The sequence below is a fragment of the Mesoplodon bidens genome (genome assembly GCF_964165515.1).
Source record: "Mesoplodon bidens genome assembly, chromosome: 10".
Lineage (NCBI taxonomy): Eukaryota > Metazoa > Chordata > Mammalia > Artiodactyla > Ziphiidae > Mesoplodon > Mesoplodon bidens.
In genome coordinates this window covers 90,327,914-90,345,870 of record NC_138172.1, presented here as the reverse complement: position 1 = coordinate 90,345,870, position 17,957 = coordinate 90,327,914, and the positions used below count along the sequence as shown (strand labels likewise).

Here is a 17,957-nt window from a genome sequence, read left to right as displayed (position 1 = left end):
GTGGGATCTTCCCAGACCGGGGCTCGAACCTGTGTCTCCTGCATTGGCAGGCAGATTCTCAACCACTGCGCCACCAGGGAAGCCCAAGAAGAGTTTTTAAAAAAATCACCTACATCTTATTTCAACAGACTACCTTTCAAAACTCCTGAAGTAAGCATTTTTGATGGCCACAACTGCCCAGCTATGTTCAGTATATAAAGTCCTCTTCCTATAAGCCTTTTCCAAGACCGGGCAAACCAAGAGGTTATCAGCGTTTCCGGGACCGGTATCAGCAGTCCAAGGGTAGCACAAGTAAGTCTGTAATGCTTAGTACCAGATAAAGCAGCCTTGAGTTTGAATTGCCTCATTGCCCAATTTACTCCTTTGGAGCAAGGGACATTCCTGCAGCAGAGTACATGGGGGTTTCTTATGCCCGGAAAGAATGCATGTGCCTTGTTCAGTGACCACTTACATCCAGAGAGGGACCAAGGCATGGGAACGCTCATGTTTATCTGTGTGCCTGAGCCCACCCACTGTTTCACTGCAGGCCATGGAGAAAGAAGTATCAAGCCCTAAAAAGGCATTTGGGCTGAATAGCACAATATGCTTGGATACCCTTGCTTCATGTAAACACAGGGCGATTGTGAATTCTGAGAGCCTGGGTGTTGCAGTTCAGCCAGGGTCTGATTAGCATCTAGAAAGCATCCCCAGAAAGAGCTGCAGACCCCTTTGTCTGGAGGAGGGGTGTACACATGACTCTGGTCACCAGGACTCCCTAGCAATTCTCCTATGAATATTTCACCCCCGTTTCCCATTGAGGTATATTTTGGGAGTCTCTAGCACTTTCATGGCAAAGGGCTTTTGGCTAGTCTGCCTTACTTTTACGAGCGCGAGGGAAGCAGTTTGAAGTAAAAGGAAGAGAGTCCTGGGAAACTGAATTTCTTTTTCTACACGGCAGAAATAATGTTGCTTGTAAGGTTTTTCCAAAAGCTGGCAAGTGCTGAGTAACCTCTTGTTTTGAACTATCAGTGCCTGGAGTCTTTCGTGACTTCAGCTTTGACGTCATGTAAGTGACTGTGTCTAAAAATCAAAAACATAACGCTGTGTAGCTCCTAGGACGCTCGTTTCCTGGGCCAAAAAGCACAGGATGTATACCTTCTTTCCACTGTATCGTGTTTTATGTAGAACTTTGATTTTTTTTTTTTTTTAATATCTTCCTGCCTTCCCACCTTCACAAAGAGGGATACAATAAATGATTCTACCTCCTCTGCTGGCAGGATTTGGAGATCACATTTTTCCTGGGTGTTCTTGATCATGTGGCCAGAGTACATTCCTTTAACTTACCCCCCAGAGTCCCAAAGTCGCTCAGTCTTTCTGACTTTAAGCCAGTCACACACAGAGCAACCCCCCCAAAATTTGAAACTTTGGTATCTGGCACTGGCCACACCCAGGGCATGGTTCTCTGAGGTTTCACCAAGTCCAAAAAGATGGATACGACTGTCCCTTTGTGTCACCTATTTCAAACTTAAATTTTAATTTTAAGCAACCTAGGACATGTAAAGTTCTGAAGTGTGAGTGTGCCCTGGGCATATTAGCATACTTACATTTTGGCAAGCAGAGAATAATCTTAGGTTTTAAATTTTGGAGTTTTTAAAGTCTAGGAAGGAGGAAAAAAAATCAATGGGACATCTGTATATATATCCTTTTATTATTATCACCTATGCTGATGTGATTGGCTCCAGGGGAATAGCTTACACCCAGCAGGGCTCCCTTGCCCAGCTTTCTAACAAAATTGACAATATTCACTCTGTGTGTATTTATATCAATTTAAGCCTATATAAAACTATGCCTGTATTTAGAAGAGAGCCTTCTTTTGGGTTTTCTAATTCTGCGTTTCTTGATAAGTGTGTATGTAGACCATCTAGGTATGCTCATGAGTAAATGAGACTGTCACTCGCTTCCAAGCAATTATCAGAGGCCTTAACGCATAAGGATTAGGGGAGAGGAGGGTTGTTGCATCTACCTGTGAAACCAGCATTAAAAGGTCACTCCTCACTTCATCAGGGAAAAGGAATGTGCTCTGGGGAAACAGCAATGCAATAGTCATAAAGTACCCACGTGGTTAAACAAAATTCCTGCCTGATTCAGGTATTTCTGTTCTGGGAAGGAAGGGAGGGTTTCCTTACAGAGGGTAGACAAGAAGAAATGAGGTCCATATCTCTTTCTTTCAGTTATCTATAAAAATGAAGGCATCAGTCCGTATCATGTATATAAATTAAGAAAATTCTTGAGTTAATTCATCTCCTAGCTTGTCTAAAGGTGGGAGGTTTGCAGGGTAAAGGCATACAAAATTCATGTCCCCACTGACACAGAGTTTTTATGCTCATTTCTTATCTGAAGGGCTCAAGTTTTTCTTGCAGAGTACACACAAGGCCCTATCAAAGTTCATTGTGCAATTTTGTTTTGAGCCATTGAAGGACAGCTTTCCCATTAGAAATCTAACACAGAAACGTCTTTAATTAGCAGACTTTTCTGCAGGGTGGGGCCCAAGCAGGACTCCAGGGACTGGAAGTGTGAATTTTAATGCTTCGTTGCAAAAGGAGGAGATTCTGGACATTCTCAGTATCTTATTTAAAGCGGGGTACGTGAAGCAGTGCATTAATGGCCTACGTTAAGTTACAGGTATGAATTTTACATAAAACAAATTAATATTATATGTCATGGTGAAATTTTAAATACTCCGTGCCCATGCATTTTTAATATTTACGTGCTCTAATTTAATGCTGAAGGCAACTGCATTTTTTGAGCCCACTTTTCATCTAGATGGGTAAAAGAAAAACCCTACGACGTTTTGGTTTTACTTACACGTCCCTTCACCAAAAATCTGCATTTGGCCTTCTTTTTCTTTTTTTTTTTCCTCCTAAGCTTTAACGTTTTAAAAACAGGAACGGAAAGCCTCCGCATTCCATTCCATCATTATGGTTTCAGCAATTGTGAAAAGGCGAATAAAGAAATGGAGGGGGAAAATAGAGAGGAGAACGAACGTGCCTTCTTGAACAGCGTCCTTCTTAAGGCGCTGGGATCCCAGGGATGGAGTGACGGGTGGCGGAGGGTCCCTGGGTGCCGCGCTGTTCGGAGTGACAGGAGAGCCTCGAGCAGGGCCCAGCGCTCCCACAGCCGCCTAAGCCGGGGGTAGAGTGAATTCCAGCCGCACATTCCCGCAGTTCTTCGCAGGAACTTCTCCCTCTCTTTTCCCCTCCCTAAGGCACACACCAGCCTGGCCCGACTCCCACCCAGCCCTTTTCTCAGAGCCCCCACCCACGGCGTTGACGGAATGGAGTGCCCTTCCCATTGGCCCGAGCGCCATTCCCTGAGGTGGCACCGTCCGCCTGATTGGCTGGCCACTCCCGAACCCCGCCCACCCCTCCACTCGGGTTGCCCAGCTCCCGCCCCCCAGCATCTCCCGGAGCCCCAGCCCTCTTCGCCTCCCTCCGCGCACCCGCCCGCGAGCCCAGCCCGGCTCTGCTCCCTCGCCCGGCGACACGGCCAACGCGTTGGCCCCGCCCCCGGGGCGCGCGGCTTATAAATATAGCTGCGCGGCGGGCCGTGCGAGAGCGTAGCGGAGGCGCGGTTGTGAGTCGGTTCCCGGAGCGGGGAAACATCGGGCTAGGGGGAGTGCAGCGGCGGCGGTCGGGTTGAAGGTCCGAAGGGAGTGACTAGGGAACCCGGTGGGCTGCTTTCCTTCCGGTGCTTTTGATTTTTCTTGCTTTTTGGTCTCGGCCGAGTGTCGCCCATTGAGCAGAGATCCCCTCGCAAAACCCGGAGCGACCCTCCCGTCAATTGTTGGGCGCGGGATCGCCGGGACCTTCGCGGTGCCCCGAGCGCGGACCGAGCGCGCGGGGCGCAAAGGCAAGGGGAGCGGAGCCGGTCGCGGGCGGGGGCCTGGAGCTTGCCTGCCTCCCTCGCTCGCCCCACCGGGTCCGCTCGCGCAGGGCGCGCGCGATGAAGGCGGTGAGCCCGGTGCGCCCCTCGGGCCGTAAGGCGCCGTCGGGCTGCGGCGGCGGGGAGCTGGCGCTGCGCTGCCTGGCCGAGCACGGCCACAGCCTGGGCGGCTCCGCGGCCGCGGCGGCCGCGGCCGCGGCAGCGCGCTGCAAGGCGGCCGAGGCGGCGGCCGACGAGCCGGCGCTCTGCCTGCAGTGCGATATGAACGACTGCTACAGCCGCCTGCGGAGGCTGGTGCCCACCATCCCGCCCAACAAGAAAGTGAGCAAAGTGGAGATCCTCCAGCACGTTATCGACTACATCCTGGACCTGCAGCTGGCGCTGGAGACGCACCCGGCTCTGCTGAGGCAGCCGCCGCCGCCGGCGCCGCCGCACCACCCGGCCGGGACCTGTCCGGCCGCGCCGCCGCGGACCCCGCTCACGGCGCTCAACACCGACCCGGTGAGAGGCCGGCTACCGGCCCGGGGCGAACCCCGTGGGAGTCCAGGAGGGCGGTGGCGGGGTGGTGGGACGCGGGCGCTTCCTTTTCCTCGGGGCAGGGGCGAGAATGACAATTGCACCCTCCTGCTCCTCCGGCGCCGGGGGCCGCCAGCGGCGGGCTGGGTGCAGCGAGCGCAGGCCGGGTGAACGCGCGGGGCGGGACTAGGACTGTGCGCACCGTGGGCTGTCAGGTCCAGCCTGTGCCCGGGGAAAGGGGCGTCCCCAGGGCTGTAGGCTGGGATGGGGGCGTCGGTGGGCCAGCCTGGGTTCCGAGAACGAATCGAGGAAGACCTTGGCGAGTGCGTTGTTCGCGCCTGCTCACCTTTCCCTTGGTGTTCGTTGCTGTTCCAGGCCGGCGCGGTGAACAAGCAGGGCGACAGCATTCTGTGCCGCTGAGCTTAGCTGTCCAGGTGAGCGCGCCTTTCTCTTCTCTGGCCGGTCGCCAGAGACGCCCGTCCCCGGCGCCTTCCACAGCGGCGTTCTTTGCCTCCAGCATTTCTGAGGGCAAATTCCCAAGGAGGCGGACACCCCTTCTCTCTCCCCACCACCCAGTTAGTAAGTGAAGCCGTACTTAGCTTCAGCAGCTGGGGGTTCACTCTAAATGGAGACAGATCAGCTCATGCTCCCGCCGCCCCCCGTGCCGCCCCCAGCGACCGGCGGGCGCTAACTGCCCTCTCCCCACCGAGGGAGGGTACCCTCGTGGGCGTGGTGCCCGATGGCCCCCCCGCGCGCTCTGACACCCACGAAAAAGGACGCAGGCAGGGCCCAGGAGTTCGGATCCCCTCTTCGGGCTTCCCGGGGGCCCGCAGCTGCCTGCTCGGCGCCTGGCCGGGCGGCGGACTGCGAGTGTAGTCTGACCCGGTGGTTTGTTTTGGGTTGTTGATCAAGCATGTCTTGAGTTTGGTCGGTGGCGCCAGTTAGTCTGCAGCGGGAAGGTTCACACACCCCCTCTATTCATTCCTCTTCCACAGGTGTGCGGCCGCCTGAGCCCGAGCCAGGAGCACAAGAAAGGGAGGGGGAAGAGCAGAAGTTAGAGAAAAAGCCACCAGAGGAAAGGAAAAAAACATCAGCAAATCCTAGAAACGTTTCACTCGTCATTCCAAGAGAGAGAGGGAAGAAAAATGAAACTTTCATCCTTTTTTTTTTGCACGTTCATAAACATTCTACATACGTATTCTCTTTCGTCTCATTTATAACCGCTGTGAATTGTACATTTCTGTGTTTTTTGGAGGTGCAGTTAAACTTTTAAGTGTGACAGGACTGATAAAAGATAAAGAGCAAATCCGACTTTTAGAAACCTACTTTGTGACCAAGGAGCTCAATTTTTGTTTTGAAGCTTTACTAATATACCAGAGCATTGTAGATATTTTTTTTACATCTATTGTTTAAAATAGATGATTATAAGGGGGCAGGGAACTTTCTATTCCCTGCAGGAATGTTACATATTGTATAGATAACTGAGTGACATTTCATACCGTGTATATATAGAGATGTTCTATAAGTGTGAGAAAGTATATGCTTTAATAGACTACTGTAATTATAAGATATTTTTAATTAAATATTTTTTGTAAATATTACGTGTGTGTTTTTTTTAATCTATGGGAATATTTCTTTTGGAAAATTATTTTCCAGCTCAGTTGAAGAGCTCTTGGTATCTTGAATGTCTTTTCTGTTTGGCCTGGCTTTTAATTTGTTTTTGTTTTGCCCAGTGTCCTGTAGACTCGGAAGTAACAGTTATAGCTAGTGGTCCTGCATGACTGCATGAGATGTTTAATCACAAAATAAACTTGTTCTGAGTCCATTCAGATGTGTTTTCTTTAACCTAGATGGAAATCTTTGTATTTGAAGCATACATGTTGATAAAATGCTTTATCAGTTTTTAAGTACAGGGTTTGATAGTGTAATACATAAAGAGTAAGTGTGTGTTTTTTGTTTTTTAACTGAGGTCAAAATGGATTCTGAATGATTTTGCTTACAGGATGGGGAAATGCTTGGATCCTTACGAGTTTAGGAAATCTGCTGTTTTAATCAAAGTGAAAAAATGCTTATCATTCTTCATTTTACACTAAAGCTTAATGTCACTAAGTTTCATGTCTGTACAGATTAAATCATAGAAATGAAAGATGTTCTCTGCTTGCTACCAAAGGACAGACAGACTCTTGGAAATGAACACGTTTCTGCTTTCCTTCCTCCAAAGAATATTAATAGGCAACAGTGGGAGAAAAAAATTTGAAAGGCATAATGGCAAATCCTTCAAGCAGGGGTAAAAGTCGATCTTCAAACATTAAGTAGACCAAAAATTCTGATGACCGCATCTAGATTATTTTTTTATAAAAATGATTTTCACTATAGCTATGTTAGTTAACTGCTAAACTACTGTCCAATCTCTTGTGATGTGTAACTTTTACATGTGAATATTAAAGTAGATACATCTGTCTTGTACTGTGATTTCTGGTCTCATTTCTTCAAAACCTTACACTTATTTTTTAAGACTTTCTTTTCTCTTTAAGGAAGGTAGTGTTTTCTAGGTTAGATAAGACTTTCAGGGCTTGTGAGCATTATGCATTTAATGTGATCAGTACTCTACCCACCAGTTAGATGGAATTTTTAGAGTGAGAGAGAATTAAGTAGGATTTAATTGGGTGCTTTGTAAATAGTCAACTGTGTGTGTAACGTGGTCTGTTTGATTTTTAAAAGGAAAGGATTTGTTTTAGATTATACAAGAATAAAAGTATTATAGACCCAAGGGACTTTTTATGAAGTCAAAGTCAAATATTTATATGAATATGAAATGTGGCTTCTCGTAGTCAGTTGAAGTGGCAATATCTCAACAGAAATGAACAAAGTTAATGCTAACAGTTTCCAAAAAAATTGAAAGATTTAAAAAGTCTGTTCCCTGTCTCCAGCGTGTCATCCCCTCAGCTTTGACATTTCACGGGTCTTAGGTAGTTTTAGAATTTGATGTGTTTGATGTTGAGGCTTATAAAGTCAGAGGACTGCTTGTTTAAATGAGGTTTATTTTTATTTTTGATATTATTCATTCTTGTCACACGTTAAGAGGAAAACACAAAAGCCGTGCTCGAATTCCAAACCTGAAGAATTCTAACGATTGCATTCATTGTTATTAAGAAAGGGGACAATCCCTCCTTTTTATTTGGCAGTTTAATTTCAGTAGGAAGCAAGTCACATGTGCTGGGTTGGCTGGAGTTAGGCCTCTGTCAGGCCTGAGTACCATATCCCACCTAAATCTAAGCACAGTTTAAACTTATGCTGGGAGACTGGCTACCTCAAAATAAATATTTTTGATTTTTGAAGATAGGTGTTGCTCCTTAATTAATTTCATATGTGGGCCATGGAAAACCACTAAAAGGCAAGAAAAGTATTATGCATGTTACATTTGAGAGACTTGGCATTTTCCCCTTGGCCACTCACACAGCACTGGATGTCTCTAAAGAAACAAAGTCACTTTATTTTTTTTAAATTATATGCAGTGGTATAAGATAGTTCATTCTATTAAATTTTGGCTGTGTCCTAACCAAGTAACCAGGTAACAAAAACATTTTGAGTCATTTTGTAGGTAGTTCTAATTATTCAGATATTTGGTTTAACAGAGAAAAATATCCTGACTTACCTCATTTAATTTGTTGTCTACTTTTAATTGTATAGGCACAACCAAAGAGTAAGAATCATTTAAAACCTACAAAGGAAAAAAAAAAAGTCTCACCGTGGATTGTGTTCTCCTGTGGTTTTAAAATCCTGAACATCTCAGACATTTTATGTTAAAGGAGGGAAAAGAAAAAACTTTTCATTTTGAAGAACTAATATACTTTGATATTGTGTAAATCTTAAGTTTATTGTCAAGATTTAACTGACTTTTTAGAACTTAAAAAATTTTGACCCCATAATCTATTGTATTAAATGCCTCTATAATAATAAATCTTCACTGAGCAAAGGGTTCTGAAGTTCGTGGTTTTTTTTTTTTTTTTTTTTTTTTTTCTTTTTGCGGTATGCGGGCCTCTCACTGTTGCGGCCTCTCCCGTTGCGGAGCACAGGCTCCGGACGCGCAGGCCCAGCGGCCATGGCTCACGGGCCCAGCCGCTCCGCGGCATATGGGATCCTCCCAGACCGGGGCACGAACCCGTATCCCCTGCATCGGCAGGCGGACTCTCAACCATTGCGCCACCAGGGAGGCCCTAGTTCGTGGTTTTTAATTGACTTCTACTGAGTTATGCAATTTTTCATTATCAAGAATGGGTCTCTTGATGGATCACCTCAATTATTTACAGTGTTTCTTACCAGGTGATGAAAAATGTGTCTTGAAAGTGGTGATATGAATGGAAAGAAAATCTAGTTTGAATGCTAGGGAAATCTTGTCTATTCTTTGGTGTCTGCTAGGAGAGGAAGCACGAATCCCAAGAAGGCAGCGGAATGATATTCAGGGAAACTAGACTCCCCTCCGCCACACACACACACGCGCGCGCACGCACGCACACACACATACACACACACACACACACACACACGGTAAATAATGTAGACAAAAATTATTTCACAGTAGTTCGGAGCCAAATAAAACTGGCTCTGCCTTTCTAGCTGATGCACTTTAATTATATGTATGTTAATCAGCCCAGATAGTCCTTGGGTCTCAACAGGGCCAAAGACCAACCCCTCCAGGTTTCTGAGGAGGGAAAAGCTTCCCTTTGCTGCTTTGCAAGTCCAGGAAATTAATTCACCTACCTCAGAATTAATCTTAATAGGGCTGCCCTCAGTAGGTACTCTTCAGACCCAGATGATTTCTTTCAATTACAGCCCATGACATTTTGCTAAAATATTAATTATATTAGTTAGAATCATTGCCCAAAAGGTTTTAAAATTGTAATTTTACTTAGAGTTCTACCTTGAGCACTGACACAATAGATACTTGAAAAAACTCTTTAAAAGGGAACTAATTTGTTCAAGAGAGACGAACTGTGGTTGTAGAAACTTAATTGAAAATAATTTCAAATTTTTAATGAATTTTTAAAAGTGTGTTTTTGCGTTCAGGTGCCTCCTTCATATTGATTTATATCCTGGCCAGTTCTAAAAAGTTTCGCTTAAGTGCTAAACTCGGGTCTGAACCACATTGCCAAAGGTTTTCTATACTCACCCAGGCAAAGCAATTCGATAGTCAGCTGCCGAAGGTGGTTCCATCATTCATAAGTCTGCACAGTAAATTCACACATGGGATATGAAAAAGGGGCCATAAAAATTGAAGTTAATTTGAAAAGCCCCTTTGAGTCCATAAAAGAGTAAACACATCAGTTTCTGGGGGAAGAACAAAATGTGTTACGTGTATGCCACAGGCTAAAATGTGATTAAAGAGGAATTAAAATGTTTAAATAAAGAGACCGAAGACAAATTTTCTATATGAATCCACTGTATCTGAATGTTTTTTCGATAAGAAATCTCATACTTTAGAAAGAGATTTTCTAAGATATTACAAAAGTATTGGCAAAATATACAAATTTCTGGTGAAACAAGATACCATTATTTGCTTTAAATTACCGTTTCTCAATTCGTGATGCTATAAAGTGCATATCAGCACTTTTAGCATACCTATTAAATTCAAATTCTAAAATTTTATCTTTTATTCCGAAGCTTAATTTCTAAAGGAGCGTACAGCAGTCCTGCAGTTGTCCTTCGTGCAAATTCATATATTTTAGAATATTTCTTAAATATTTTCTTAAATATTTTAAGCATTTTCTTAAATATTTACTGCACATTTCATAAGCTTTAGCAGTCAATTAGACTGTAGCTGCGTGTGTGTTTCCGTGTGTGTGTTTACCTAAAAATAGTTAACCAACATACAGGAAAATATCTTTTTAAAAGGTGTTTTGCTCTAAAAAGTAAGTAAACTGTGTTAACCTTCCTCCATTCTCTCTCCACTTTAATTCCTAAGATTGGAGATTTTCATAAAGATACACCCTTCATTTTTTGGACAGCTATGAGTTAGCCATGTTAAGTTTAAACATAAAGTAAGATAAAAAATAAAGAGCAAGTAAATCAATTCTCATGTTTATCATATCCTAGAACTTGGTTTAATCTCATAAGTAATCCGAAAAAAAAAAAGAATGAAAACAAAAGGGGTATGTACTTCTATGTCAAACCTCAGAGAAAGCCAGGGAAACAGACCTAAACTTGTAGACATAAATTTTACACCTTCAGCAATACTTCTTAGAAATACTTTTTGTACATATTGGACCTGAGTCCATGGCCATAATTAAAACAAAGTAGGCTCCTTAAGATAGAAGGCTATGCAGAATTCATCTTTGCATGCCCTACAGTGCTTAACCAGGGCATGGTAATATATGTGTTGCTCTGCATTAAGAATATCCCTTTAACAGTGTATCTATCTTCCCAGAGCGCTCAGTGACTCATTTGCCCCTTCATCTTACACTGACTCACAACTGAGCTTCAGCCCAATATATCTAACTGCCTTCTTGTCCTCTCTGCCTCTCAAGTGCAGTAGATTTGAAACAGCGTTTTATGGTTTCTGCAAACATGTCACTCTTTCTGAATTCCTTATTGTCTTAGTGAATTTGGGCTGCCATAACAAAGTACCATAGACTGGGTGGCTTAAACGACAAACACTGATTTCTCCCAGTTCTGGAGGCTGGGAAATCCAAGATCAGGGTGCCGGCCAATTCGGTTCCTGAAAGTCACTGCCATTGCTGGATGAGCGTAGCAATCCACGTGCTTCCTTCAGATCCCCACAGCACACGGGGTGCGTGGCTTCCTCCTTGGAGCTGCACCGTAAGATAGAAGAAGAACCCAGGGCTAGGCAAGGTCCTCTTCCTGCCCCCATGACCTGGATGGAAGGATCCTTCAACTTTCATTTCCCACCAGTCCTTTCTCTCCTTTACTTCTGGCTGCCCTTAAGCACAGTCTATGCTTCAGCTGCACTGAAGGTCTCGTCCTGCTGGTGCTAGACGGCAAAGCATGCTTATCTCTCTAGTCTTGACAGAGTATGATTGATTTCCTGAATGTTAAGAAAAGAGCAGGCTCAGGAAGGACACACGTGGAACATGGGGGTGGGGTGGGGGAGGGGCACCTGCCCAGCCAGCCAAACCAGCTAAGTCGACTTGCCCATCTGTGGGTAGGGCTGACCTCTCCACATCCAAAATGGCATGCTTTTTTATGCTTCCCTTCCTCTGTACATGGTGCTACCCCTGCCTGGATCCTTTCACCCCCACTCCCAGTCTAGGCTGTTGTTGACCTCCTCACCATCCTGTAAGACCCAACCGTCCCCTCTTCTGCAAGAAGTATATGATGCCTCTCCCCCTCATCCCCCAAAGAGCCAACACACCCCTTGCTATAGTATAATTATTTTCACATGTCTGTGTTTCCTGTAGCTTCCTGACCCTCCAGGGATTCCAGACCACAAAGTACTAGAAGAACATTCCTGTAACTCTCTGTGCCAGCAAATCTAGCGAATTCTTTGCAACTCAACAGTGCAGTTGAGAGATTTTCATTATCTTTTAAAGCCTTTGGCTGCCTCAAACATGGAAAATAGATAAGCGGTGTGTTCTTGAGAGTGAGGGAGTGTGGTCAGCCTTGGGCAGAGAGAGTTGGAAGGAGAGATTGAGAAGGAGAGAAGAGAGGTTGAACAGATCCTATATCTCCAAGAAAGAAAGAAACATTCCTGATCCCAGCTGGGACAAGTAAACAAAGACACCTCAGTGTCAGAAATGAAAACATGGGGGTAGGAGGGATGGCTACACAGGCACAGGATGTGATGGGTCTGGGACGTAAGCTGCAGGCAGGGGGTATTCAGGAAGATTGCATGATCAGGTCTCTGCATGTGTCTTAGGCCTCTGCTCTCTGGGACTGGTGAAGTGACGTGAGTATCATAGATCAGCCGCAAGAAATGCAGTGAATCCTCATGAGTCAGTTCTGAAAGAACAAGCTTGCTGCCAGAACGGGAAACCCTTTTCCAGATGGAAGTTTCACTACCCTTATTATGATCTGGGGCCCTAGAAGCGGAATCCTATGATTAGTAACCTTATTAGTAATTACCTTACTAATCATATGATAAGTAAGCATATGTCTTGTAATATCCCCCCAGTTTTCCAGTGACGGAGACAAGCCCAAAATGTGAATGGTGGAGTCAGGTCTAGAACCTGTTTTTTCTATCTCTAATCCAGGGCCACAAACCTCAGTATGGATGGATTCTGTTCCAATTCACTCTTAGGGGGTTTAGGTCATGTTCTGATCTACAAATTACCTCATGTTCCTTCCCAAAAAGATGGGGTCCTAATCCTAAACAAATAGTCATTAAATGCAGGACTGATCTGGCTGCCTTTTTTTGCGGTACGCGGGCCTCTCACTGTTGTGGCCCCTCCCGTTGCGGGGCACAGGCTCCGGACGCGCAGGCTCAGCAGCCATGGCTCACGGGCCTAGCCGCTCTGTGGCGTGTGGAATCTTCCTGGACCGGGGCACGAACCCGTGTCCCCTGCATCGGCAGGTGGACTCTCAACCACTGAGCCACCAGGGAAGCCCCTGGCTGCCTTTTAAAAAGGAGAATAGAAGTAAAGTACTTTTACAACAAGGATCAAAGCTCTTTGACAAAGGAGCAAAGGCAATTCTGTGAAGAAGGGATAGTCTTTTCCACAAATGACACTGGGGCAATTGGATGTCCATGTACCAAAAAATGAACTTGGACTCAGAGCTTACACCTTTCACAAAGATTAACTCAAAATGGATCATAGACCTAAATGTAACATGGAAAACTGTAAAACTTCTGGAAGAAAACATAGGAGGCAATCTATGTGACTTCGGGTTTGGTGATGAATTTTTAAGTCCAAAACCAAAAGCATGAAAGAATTTGAACACTGTATTATCCTCCACTGTTATATCCTCTGTTAAATCCATTCAACAGAGGCCTCATGGTGTGGGGAGGGGTCACAGACTATGTGGCCAAGGCAAAAGACTTGGGTGCGACTCAGAGCTCTACAGCTAATTAGCTGTGTCTCCTCAGGCAAGTAACTTTTGCACGTTCCAATCGCCTCATCTGTAAAATGGGTATATATTAATAATTACCTAGCACAGAGGGTTCTTGAACGATACAAAAAAGTAACATATATTTTATAAGACAATGGTTATAATTTTGGTATATATTAAGAAATCATCAGGAGAGAGTTTTAAGTTTTAGATTCCTGAGTTCCACCCATCCCTCCCTCCCCTCCACTGAGATTCTGATTCATCAGATATAAGGTGGAAACTAGGAATCTGCATTTTAGCTTTTCCCTGGGAATCTAAGACAAGTCTCCCAGAAACCCCATTTTGAGAAACAGTATTTTGTAAGCTATAAAATGTTATGTAGGTTTCGGCTATTGTTGTCATGACACGCATGGTGTGTTTCTCCTTCTTTTTCACCACTTTCCAATTTTCCAGGAGCTCTGATCAAGTAAAGAGGACGGGGTAACACAATATCAACAAAAGGTCATGGGAATACTATCTAGTGGGAGAAGGGAAGTTCTTACTAGCAGGGGATGCATAGGAGAGAGGGCTTCAAAAGTGAGACTGTGGATTGCGGCTACTGGGACAAGACTACAGGCAGGATGCTGAGTCCTCCTTCACCTTGGTTCTCATTACAGTCTCTCCATGACTCAAGGTATTCAAAATAACCTACTTTGCTTTACCCATCCATTAACTCTTAAAATTTCTAAGGAAAGACGTAAAAGAAAGAGGTCAGTTTCTACCCTCTTATACATCATTCCAAATCATTACATTCTGTCATTACACCTATGTGATGACCCAAAAAATGTTTGGAGAAGGTGTGCCTGCACAGGCAACAATGAGCAGTATTACCTTAATGGTAAAGAGATTCTTCTGGATAAACAAATTTAGAAAAAAATATTTCGTTTCTCCTAGTATATTATATCATCCTAAGGGACTGCCTTTAACATGATGCAGAAAAACAGTCTAATTGGGCTTGCCCCAGTCTGTTGTGTTTGCCTTAGAACTGTTTTAATTCATGGCTAGCAAATGTTAAAATACCATATGCGTGTAAAATTGGGATACGATACAATTGTACCTTCATTTCATGTAATAGATTTCTTCTTGCTAAAATTATATACGATTTTTATGCATTTTAAAGCGTAGAGACACTAGCTTCCCTTTTTTCAAAATTGTGAATAAGAACTTTATAAAAGGAAACACTAACAAGTCTGTGGAATTAGATTCTGAACTCGGCCACTTACTGTGAGGCCTTAGGCAAGGTACTTAACCTCTCTGAGCCTTAGTAAAGCTTTCTTTTATAACGGGGTTACAATAGTTAGCAGTAAGAGTTTTTATGAGGATCATGTGTGCAAAGCCCCTAACATAGTGTCAGCCATATGAACTCTTCAGTATATGTTAGTTCCTTTCTTCTAATCATTCTTGCCTCTATTCATATTCTAAGGCCTAAAAATGTACTTGCCCTCTTCCAGTATGAAAATGGGGTTATCAAGCATGAAGGAGCAAGGGAGGTGTGCACACCTGGGTCCTCAGTAGGGAGGACAAAGATTTCAACAACACACAAACCTTTCGGGGAGACCAAGATTTTAAACCTTTTAAGTGCAGAAACTGCTTTCTTTGTCATTTCGTTTTTTCCAGAATAACCCAGGGATACTCTGCATATAGAAGACATAAATGACATCAATGTGGATGGATGAAGAAGGATTTGAGAAAAAGTGGGAGTCTGAAAAGCAAGAAGGAACTGCAGTGGTGAGAAGGCACTGCAGATAGTGAAAAAGATAGATGATGGTTTACAGGAAATTAAAATGGTGGCCTTATAGCTGTTGATTTTGCTGTTAACATGGTCAGGCGGAAGGCTTGTTTGCTTTTTGATCTATTTTCTGATAGATAGCTAAGTGCTACAGGACTGAGAGAGATGCTGAGGATGGCGGCAGAGGGAGGAACTCCACACATAAACTCCCATACTCAGGGCTCGATAATCTGGCACCCTAATAATATTCTCCTGGTAGAGAAACAGCTTTGAAAACCAAAGACGTAACACTGGAGTGGTTGGTACACAGGATTCCAGGTAGTATTTAAGAGAGAAACAAAAGTTAAAAGCAGCATTAAACTTTGTCTATTTCTTCACAGCTTAGAAAAGTCTATCTTTATAATGTATGCTTAACATAATTTCTGGTAGCTATGCTTTGTCATAAACTAAAGCCGAGATTAATTCAACAAGGGAAAGAAATCAGGGTCAATTGCAATACTCCAGTGAATCATAAAATAGGAATTTTGAAGTAAAATCAAATGTCCTTACTTTACCAAAAAGGAAACTGAGGCTCTGAAATGTAAAAATGTGCCTTTTGTAAGATGACTTAGTGGAAGGTCAGAGCTGCCAGCAAAATTCAGGACTTCCAACCTGCAGTTTCCTTCACTTTATTAAGTTCAATAGATTTATGGTTATTTATATTATCAGGTTCTTATTTGTTGTGATACGTGTATTTCTTTTTTCTTGTGGATCATTTTCTTCCTATGAAAATTTTGTAAATACAGCCATTTTCTTTTTGCATTTTTTATTAATTGATTTCTACGGGAGTATAGTTGCTTTACAATGTTGTGTTAGCTTCTACTGAACAGCAAAGTGAATCAGCCATACATCTACATATATCCCCCCCCTTTTGGATTTCCCTCCCATTTAGGACAGCACAGGGCATTAAGTAGAGTTCCCTGTGCTATACAGTATGTTCCCATCAGTTGTTGTTGTTGGGTTTTCTTTGCATTTATAATTTGAGGATTGACTGGAGTCATTCCTGAGAGAGCTATGTTCAGGAGAACAAAACTATTTTTTTTGAAATTCTACAGGTGACTGCTCTGGAAAAGAGAAATGTATCATTTTGCCTAGAGTTATTTTGAGGTGAAAGTTCTCATGATTACTCTGGATTATATTATTCTACAAGTAGATTCCAAGGATACCTACAAAAGCCCCAGAAGTCCTTAATGACCCTATGGGGCACTAGAGACCCTATCAATTTGTTTATCAATTTGCAGTTCTAATTCCAAGACATGTGAAACACTAGTAAAAAATAATCTCCTGCCTCAATATTTTAAAGAATACAAAGAAATACACAATCACTGTAGACCAGTTAGCGCTTGCCAAGTCTGGTTTTTATTATAATACATATGAAGAGAATCCTCTGTTTGCCAACATCTGTAAAGGGGCTGATTTCCTCAGCTCCATAGTAATTGTTTAATATTAAATCAGTCCACAATTTTAGGGCATGTGTCTCAGAAACCCTTTGTCTAGCATCAGTTGTGTACCTAGACAGTATAGCAGCTGTTAATTTTAGGTTATGGAAAAAAAAATAATGTGCATTTTCCCAAGTCTCAATGGACATTCTTCACAGCGTAATCTAACTTGCTGATGGAGTAAAAAACCTTTAATTCTTTCTAGAAATCAAAAATGTGCTCAAAATAAAGAAGGTTCAACTTTTAAAAGGCAACATCTTCTAGATTCTTTACGTAGTTGATGCTTTCTTGGTAGATGACATGATTTTAAAATGCTTTTAGTAAAAAAAGATCAAGAATGAAAATAATTACTTAAAGCCAGGTCAAATGTTTTAAAAAGACTATTATGAGCCTTGCAATATCATTTCATGGTTGATTTTAAAAAGAAGATTCCTTTCTGTTCACTGTTTGTCCCTGCCAAATGACACAGAAGAATTTCTCTGGGAGTCTGTGTTTGGAATCAACACCTGATTATCACTCTTTTTAGGAAACAGGATCACGAAGAAATGATCCAAGGGATGAAATCCTAACACCTTAACTCGGCAGGATTGGGTCGAGGACTGTGCTTTGCTTTTAACCCAAGTGCTTCAGGCCTCTTCCCCTTCCACAGTGTTTTCTCCTTCTCCACCCCACCTGCCCCCAGCCTCCCTGAAACCCCAATCTCCCGGGAGCTGGGGCCTGTCCTTCCTATCATACACTTTCTTCTGGAAGCACTGGAAAATCTCAAAGAGAATAAAAGAATCACTTTCTTCCATACTCTGGGAATCTCAGTCCCTGTGGAATTTACCAGGTAGGGAGAGACTGTACTCACCGTGGGGAAGGTCCTGCTCATTTCAGTATATCAGCAGAAGTACTTACAAGGCAGCAAAAGCATACAGGCAGTCTGTCCACCTCACCCTCATGGCCATTTCTCCTGTACTCCGGCCTTGACTTTGCTGACATCGGCATCACAGGTTTTAAACCACTAAATAACGTGGTATGAGGCTGCCGTGGTGGGCAATAGGCCCACACTTGCCCTCAACATCACCAAAGCTCATTAGATCCCATGAATCAAATATTTGCTTCGATGTTAAACACACAGTTCCAGAAACACAAATTTCTGGCTCAGCTAACCCTTGCAGGACGTGAGTTTTGATAAACCAGCAGATTTTCCTGCTGACATTCCTCAGGTTACACACTTTCTTGGTCCTACAGGCAGTGTCAGTTATCTGCTGCCCTCTTTTGAATTTTAA

At 43.6% G+C, this 17,957-nt stretch overlaps 1 protein-coding gene across 1 annotated transcript; it reads left to right on the top strand.

The window, feature by feature from the left end:
* Positions 1-3,844: 3,844 nt before the first annotated feature.
* Positions 3,845-6,903, top strand: ID4 (inhibitor of DNA binding 4). Its single transcript, XM_081245512.1, has 3 exons — positions 3,845-4,422; positions 4,813-4,871; positions 5,433-6,903. Exons 1-2 carry the CDS (start codon positions 3,982-3,984, stop codon positions 4,855-4,857), a joined length of 486 nt encoding a protein of 161 aa, XP_081101638.1. The 5' UTR covers positions 3,845-3,981; the 3' UTR covers positions 4,858-4,871; positions 5,433-6,903.
* The last annotated feature ends 11,054 nt before the right edge of the window (positions 6,904-17,957 follow it).

Bases quoted from the DNA above. Each gene is read 5' to 3' on its own strand.
- ID4 (XM_081245512.1), top strand. From the start codon at position 3,982: ATGAAGGCGGTGAGCCCGGTGCGCCCCTCGGGCCGTAAGGCGCCGTCG. The intron at 4,423-4,812 runs GTGAGAGGCCGG...TTGCTGTTCCAG, and splicing joins CGGCGCTCAACACCGACCCG to GCCGGCGCGGTGAACAAGCA.